This window comes from Dipodomys ordii, unplaced genomic scaffold, assembly GCF_000151885.1.
Source record: "Dipodomys ordii isolate 6190 unplaced genomic scaffold, Dord_2.0 Scaffold13, whole genome shotgun sequence".
In the NCBI taxonomy this organism is placed as follows: domain Eukaryota; kingdom Metazoa; phylum Chordata; class Mammalia; order Rodentia; family Heteromyidae; genus Dipodomys; species Dipodomys ordii.
In genome coordinates, this window is record NW_012267229.1 from 17,212,293 (window position 1) to 17,220,379 (window position 8,087).

At 41.9% G+C, this 8,087-nt stretch overlaps 1 protein-coding gene across 1 annotated transcript in view; it reads right to left on the reverse strand.

Annotated features, from left to right (window-relative positions):
- The window catches only part of Samhd1 (SAM domain and HD domain 1), a 41,794-nt gene that overhangs the window by 25,349 nt on the left and 8,358 nt on the right, over positions 1–8,087 (reverse strand). The window contains exons 2-4 of the mRNA XM_013010698.1: positions 5,124–5,209; positions 1,461–1,621; positions 1,366–1,378 (exon numbers count right to left, since the gene is read on the reverse strand). Coding sequence (XP_012866152.1) covers positions 1,366–1,378; positions 1,461–1,621; positions 5,124–5,209 — 260 coding nt within the window. The remainder of the gene's footprint in view (positions 1–1,365; positions 1,379–1,460; positions 1,622–5,123; positions 5,210–8,087) is intronic.

An 8,087-nucleotide genomic window follows, 5' to 3' on the forward strand; every position in this document is an offset into this window, starting at 1 on the left:
GGTAGAGAGCTCGCCTTGAGCTGAAGAGCTGAGGGACAGTGCCCAGGCCCAGAGTTCAGGCCCATGACCGGACCCAAAAAAAAAAAAAAAAAAAAGAATTAATACTGAGCTTGGTGTAATGGTACACTCTCATCATCCCAGAACTCAGAAGGTGAAGACAGGAAAAGTGAGTCAAGATAGCTTAGGCTACATATTAAGGCCCTAACTTAAAGAAGGCAGGAAAGGAGGATGGATGAAAGGAAAGAGGGAGAGCAGAAGGGAGGGAAGTAGGGAAGTAGGAAAGGAAGAAGGTATATAACAGAAAAAATAAAACAACGCTCAGAAGAACTCTCCAGTTTTTCCCTGCTCCCATTCTCCTAGCTCTATACCTTATAGTGAAAAAGCAGGCCAAAGTCTCAGCTTCACTGAACTTAACACAGGTCCCACCTTTTCTAAGCACAGGAATGTTTAACCTACATATTTCCTAATAGATAAGAAAATTATTTAATTTCAAAAAGTGACTCAGTAGAAGATGAAGTAAGAGCCATAAGTAGTGTATGCCTGTAATTCCGGCACTTGAGAGGCTGAGATCAAGTTGGAGGTCAGCCTTGAATACATAGAGAAACCTTGTCTCAGAAGAGAAATGAATAGAAAAGACTAAATAGAGACTATAGAAAACTAAATAACTGGGGCTGGGAAGGTGGCTCAGTGGTAGAGCGCTTGCCTTGCATGCATGAGGCCCTGGGTTCGATTCCTCAGCACACATAAGCAGAAAAAAAAAAAGCCAGAAGTGGCACTGTAGCTCAAGTGGTAGAGTGCTAGCCTTGAGCTGAAGAGCTGAGGGACAGCGCCCAGGCCCAGAGTTCAGGCCCCACAACTGGAACCAAAAAAACACCAAAAAAACAAAAACTAAATAACTCAATTCACAGAGTCAAGTACCTAAGTAATTGACTATTTACTTGTGAATAATATTTAAAAACAAATGTTTAAAGCCAGGCACTGATGGTTCACACTTGTAATCCTACCTACTTAAGAGGTTGGGATAGGAAGCTCAAGGTTCAAAGCCAGGCTGGGCAGGGAAGTCTGAGACTATTATCTCCAATTAGCCACCAGAAAACTGGAAGTAGAGTTGTGGCTCTAAGTGCTAGAGTGCTAACCTGGAGCAAAAAGAGCCCAGAGGCTAAGCCCAGAGTTTAAGCCCCACAATGGACCTCCCAAAAAAAGACAAATATTTAACCCACTGACCCATCAAGAGATTTTCATTACTTTTACACAAAGGGTGTGAGTTGGTTTAAAACACACAAAATAAAATACAGTAAGATAAATTAAAAAAAAAACTCTCAACTTTCTCATCAATAAAGATATTAGAATAGCCATTTTGTAAACCATTTTGTATTCCCTAAGAGATAAGATGCAACAATATTTCATGACACAGGCGGCAATTAAGAACTTGAGGAACCCCCCACACCTTCTCCTCTTACCCTAAACTATGTTCAAATCGATTGTGCGAAGCTCCTGGGAATACATAGTAACCACCTCCCAACTGCTTAATATACCGAAGTCGCTGGAACTGAGGAGTGTCAATGATTCGGATAAGGAGAGGGTGGAACTCAATATGGCCATGGATAGGATCATTAATCACCTGGAAAATTATATGTAAATTAGTATCAACAACAAGACATAACTCTAATTTTGTGTGTGTGTGTATATGCCGGTACTAGGGCTTACATTTGGGGCCCCATGCTTCTACTCAGCTTTTTGCTTATGGCTGGTGTTCTACCACTTGAGCCACACTCACAGCCCTGTCCCTTTTTTTTTTCTTTTGGTGCAATTATTATTATCTTTTTTGGAATGGATCCTGAGTTTTGCCTAGAACTAACCTAGGATTCTGATCATCTTACCTACAGCTTCCTATGTAGTAGATACTATAGACATATTACACTTTGCCCAACATGTTTGTTAAGATGGGAATCTCACTTTTTTTGCCCAGGTGGTTTTAGACCATAATCCTCTTATCTCTGGCTCCCAAGCAGTTGGGCTATACCACCATGCCTGGTCTATTTTAGTCTTAGGATACATTGAATAGTATATACTTTATCAAACATTGTATTTCCTCCTCATTATTATATAATCCTGGCTTGAGGACTGCATTCACACACACACACACACACACACACACACACACACACACACACACACACACACGGTAAAAAATTGAAATGGTTGCTGGGTGCTGGCTTCTGACTTGTAATACTAGATACTCAAGAAGTTGAGAGAAGCAGGGCGCTGGTGGCTCACACCTGTAATCCTAGCTACTCAGGAGGCTGAGATCTGAGGATCACGGTTCAAAGCCAGCCCGGGCAGGAGAGACCGTGAGACTCCTATCTCCAATAAACCACCAGAAAACTGGAAGTGGCGCTGTAGCTCAAGTGGTAGAGCGCTAGCCTTGAGCTGAAGAGCTGAGGGACAGCGCCCAGGCCCAGAGTTCAAGCACCACGACCGACAAAAAAAAAAAAAAGAAGTTGAGAGAGCCGGGCGCTGGCAGCTCACACCTGTAATCCTAGCTACTCAGGAGGCTGAGATCTGAGAATCATGGTTCAAAGCCAGCCCAGGCAGGAAAATCCATGAGACTCTGATCTCCAATAAACCACTAGAAAACTGGAAGTGGTGCTGTGGCTCAAGTGGTAGAGTGCTCGCCTTGAGCTAAAGAGCGCAGAGACAGCACCAGAGTTCAAGCCCCATGACCAAAAAAAAAAAAAAATCAGAGGGCCTGGGAATGTGGCTTAATGGTAGAGTGCTTGCATAACATGCATGAAGTCCTGGGTTTGATTACTCAGTACCACATAAACAGAAAAAACCCAAAGTGGCAAAGTGCTAGCCTTGAGCAAAAGCAGCTCAGGGACAGTACACAGGCTGAGTTCAAGAACTAGGACTGGCAAAAAAAAAAAAAAGAAGAAGAAGACGTTGAGAGAGACTGGGGCTTTTGACATCCGAATAGGATTGGTAGGAGAGGAATGAGTACTGTAAAATTAAACTTCAGGACTGGAAGTTGGCTCAGTGGTAGAGTACTTGCCTCATGCATGAGGCCCTAGGTTCGATTCCTCAGCACCACATAAGCAGAAAAAAAGCCGGAAGTGGGGGGCTATGGCTCCAGTGATAGAGGACTAGCCTTGAGCTGAAGAGCTGAGGGACAGCACCCAGAGTTCAACCCCCACGACCAACAAAACAAACAAAAAACCAACTTCAGGACTACTTCAGGAATAAAGCTCACTAACCCAACAAGAACTTTAGAACAACTTTAAAAGTTATTCTATGTCTAAGGGGTTTCTAGAAGTATTTGTGTCAATGGAGATGACTACCAAATCACTATAGTGTGGCTTATCCAACAAAAATATTATAAATGAGCTGGGCACTGGTAGCTCACGCCTGCAATCCTAGCTACTCAGGAAGCTGATATCTGAAGATCATGGTTCAAAGTCAGCCTGGGCAGGAAAGTCGGAGAGACTCTTATCTCCAATTAACCACAAGAAAACAGGAAGTGGTGCTGTAGCTCAAAGTGGTAGAGCACTAGCCTTGAGCTAAAGAGCTCAGAGACAGAGCCCAGGCCCTGTACCCAGCATCCAAGCCCTACAATTGAAAAAAAAAATCAGAAATGAAAGCTTTCTGTTACTTATGATACTGTACCATTTATACTACATAAAGGGTAAATGTATATATGGGTGTGTATACATATTTGTATATCTATAGTTACACATATAGTTACAGATATAGATATACACATAATCTCCATAAACAATGTTTACACACATATGTATATTTGGTAAAAAAAATTTTAATTCATGAAAGTGATAAACTTAATTTTCTGAGTGATACTTATCTCTGGGGAGAAAAAGATAGACCACAGTACAGGATGAGTACAGAAGAGGCCTTTTATAGCTTCTAATATTTTGTTCTAAAAACAATATATGTAATAGCTCACACTTATAATCCTAGCTACTCAGAAAACTTGAAGCCAGTCCTCATAGACAAATCTGAGAGAATCTTATCTCCAGCTAACCAGCAAAAAGCCAGAACTGAGGTATGACACAGGTGGTAAAATGCCAGCTGTGAGGAAAAAAGCTCAATGAGGGCCTGAGGCCCTGAGTTCAAGCCTTAGTACTGGCATCAAAACCAAACAAAAATAGTTCTGAAACAAATTAGGCAAAATGTTAAGATCTGACAAGCTGTGAGGCAATCCAAGCTTTTCTGCATGCTTAAAACATTTTAGTCTTAGCCGGGTGCTGGTGGCTCACACCTGTAATCCTAGCTACTCAGGAGGCTGAGATCTGAGGATCGCGGTTCAAAGCCAGCCTGGGCAGGAAAGACCGTGAGACTCCTATCTCCAATAAAAACCACCAGAAAGCCGGAAGTGGCGCTATAGCTCAAGGGGTAGAGAGCTCGCCTTGAGCTGAAGAGCTGAGGGACAGCGCCCAGGCCCAGAGTTCAAGCCCCACAACCGACAAAAAACAAAACAAAAAAACATTTTAGTCTTTTCTTCTGATTTAAATACACTGTGTCCAACTTAGAAAATGAAAGTTTAGAAAAGTAAAAGTAAAGATCTGCAATCCAGAACCCTACCACTCTTCTGCTGTTTTGTTAATTTTAAGTAATTGAGTTATACTTCTTTATAGTAAACACACACAAACAAAAAAACATAAGTTCAGGGGCTGGGAAGGTGGCATGTTTGCCTTGCATGCATGAGGCCCTGGGTTCAATTCCTCAGCACCACATAAGCAGAAAAAGTCAGAAGTGGGTGCTGTGGCTCAAATATTAGAGGTCTAGTGTTGAACTGAAGAGCTGAGGGACAGGGCTGGGAAGTTGGCTCAGTAGTAGCGCGCTTGCCTTGCATGCATGAGGCCCTGGGTTCAATTCCTCAGCACCACATAAGCAGGAAAAAAAAGCCGGAAGTGGTGCTATGGCTCAAGTGGTAGAGTGCTAGCCTTGAGCTGAAGAGCTGAGGGACAGCGCCCAGGCCCAGAGTTCAGGCCCCACAACTGGACCCCCAAAAAAAAAGAGCTGAGGGACAGTGCCCAGGCCCAAGAGTTCAGCCCTCACAACTGACAAAATAAACAAACAAAAAACCCGTAAATTCAGATTCCTCTTACCTTCACTGTCTCCATGTGGGTTTGACTCAATTGTTGGATATAATGAAGCAGTTTCTTCCTCTCCTCCAAGGAACTAAAATTATCCCAAGATAAATTTTAATAAACATTATTATCCTAGGAATGAACAGTGGTGCACAATCAGCTATTTTTTATCTACACAAACAGAAACTAGAAGGAACTAGAACATACCCCTCGGAGGAGGAGCTCCTGCTGAATCAAGGGAGAGGTCTGCCCTGGGCCCCGGACCTCTCTCTCAGGCTGATCATATCTAGAAGTCACAGGCTAAATATCAAATCTAAACTCACCATACTACTGACCAATTTTTCCTAAACTAGCACTAGTCATCACTTCCTTAGAACCCTAAAAGAAACTAGTCATAAGGAAATTACTGATGAAAACTTATTAAAATAACCACCATAAGAAAGAGAAGAGGGGCTGGGCAGGTGGCTCAGTGGTAGAGTGCTTGCCTTGCAAGCCTGAGGCCCTGGATTCAATTCCTCAGCACCACATAAGCAAAAAGAAAAAGCCGGAAGTGGCGCTGCGGCTCAAGAGGTAGAGCATTAGCTTTGAGCTGAAGAGCTGAGGGACAGCGCCCAGACCCAGAGTTCAGGCCCCACGACCGGACCCCCCCCAAAAAAAAACAAGAAAGAAAGAGAAGAGACCACTATGATCCCAAGGAAGGAGTACAAATGCTATCAGGTAGCAGAAATACAATGAACCCATTTTGGTTACTAGAAAGAGTTACTCAAAGACTTGACTATTTTTCTCCGGTCCTAATGATATCATATCAAACTCAGCTGAATTCCATTAGCATTGCCTAATGCCTGTTACATAATTAAATAATCTTTTGTGGAAGTATTTTCTTTTTTGTGTCAGTATGGAGACTTGAACTCAGAGCTAAGGCATGCTTCCTTATCTTTTCCCCTCAGCCAGAAGTGAAAGTATGGCTCAAGTAGTAAAGCACCAGCCTTGAGTAGAAAAAGCTAAAGAGCACAAGCCCTGAGTTCAAACCCCAGTACTGGTGGGGGAGTGGGAGAAGGCAAGGAAAAAAAGAAGTACCAAGAGGAGGCCCTTGATGATTTTGATCCAAAGGACACTTGCTGAAAGTCAGTTATACAGAAAGGTAATCTTTATCATCCACTTTCATTACCAAATCCTAAGCAATAGTACCATGAAGTAATTCAGTAATCCTTTATTTTGATTCTTTGGTTACTGTTACCATAAACAATAATTAGCCAAATGAAATCACCCCTAATACAGATCCTATTTTCTCACTGTTGCCAATTCCTCAAGGAAAACAAAAACTCCATTATAAGGAATAGTAAATACCAGATACTCAAATGAGATCTTTAAAGTCCCCTGTCCTCCACTTTAATGTAGACTCTAGACCCTCTAGTCACACAGAGATGCCTATAGAGAGTTGTGTGTGTGTGTGTGTGTGTATGAATTTAAGGGCTAATTGTATGCTTTAACATTTTACAAACATGGTTACATTTTGGTCTTAAAACAGCTTTAGGGGCTGGGAACGTGGCTTAGTGGTAGAGTGCTTGTCTAGCATGCATGAAGTCCTGGGTTCCATTCCTCAGTACCACATGAACAGAAAAGGCTGGAAATGGCACTGTGGCTCAAGTGCTAGCCTTGAGCTAAAGAGCTGAGGGACAGTGTCCAGTCCTTGAGTTCAAGTCCCAGGACTGGAAATCAAAACAAAAACAAAAACAAAAAACAAGCAAAGAACCCCCACCCAACCCCCCCAAAAAACTGTTTTAGAAAGACCTTTAAATATATTCAAGATGGGGTTGTAGCCTTGATTATATTGCTAGTATATTTTTTCTTCCTATTAGTTCCTATGTATTTTTTGATATGTGTGATTCAATTATTTTGAAACTGAAAATAAGAAAGTTGGCCACTACAAACTTGAAAGCTTGTTAGAAAAATCTTTTAAAATACAATTTCTTTGTAATATCAAATAGGATTGACACAGCAAAAACAAATAGCAAGCCCGCAGTTTATAGCTCATACCTATAATCCTAGCTACTCAGGATGCTGAGATCTGAGGATCACAGTACAAAGCTAGTCTGGACAGGAAAGTCCTTGTGACTCTCATCTCCAATTAACCAACAGAAAAGGTGGAGCTGTGGCTTGAAGTGGTAGAGCACTAGTCTTGAGCAAAAAGAGCTCAAGAATAGCACCCAGTAATAGAAAGCCCACAGATTGGGAGAATATCTTCACTAGCCATACAACAGACAAGGATCTCATATCTAAAATATACCTGGAACTCAACAAATTAAATCCCCCAACAACAAATCTTCAAAGAAACAACTGCCCAATAAATAAGTGGGCTAAAGACTTAAAGAGAAACTTCTCTGAAGAGGAAAGAAGGATGGCCAATGGACACATGAAGGAATGCTCAACCTTCCTAGCCATAAAAAAAATGCAAATCAAAACAACATTGAGATACCACCTCACCCCAGTTAGAATGGCTATAATCAAAAACTCTAACAACAACAGATGCTGGAGGGGATGTGGACAGAAGGGAACCTTACTGCATTGTTGGTGGGAGTGAAAACTTGTTCAACCACTTTGGAAAGCAGTATGGAGGTTCCTCAAAAGACTCCACTATGACCCAACAATCCCACTTTTGGGCATTTACCCAAATGTTCACAAACAAGACCACACTAAAGCTACCAGCACGACTATGTTTATTGCAGATATGGAACCAACCCAGATGCCCCTCAGTAGATGAATGGATCAAGAAAATGTGGTATATATACACAATGGAATTCTACACTTCCATCAGAAAGAATGACATTGCCCCATTTGTTAGGAAATGGAAAGCCTTGGAAAAAATTACATTAAGTGAAGTAAGCCAGGCCCAAAGAAACAAAGGTCCCATGGTTTCCCTTATTTGCAATAACTAGTATATGTCTGAGTCAAGCAGAAAAGGTCAGATAAGTTGATGTTAGG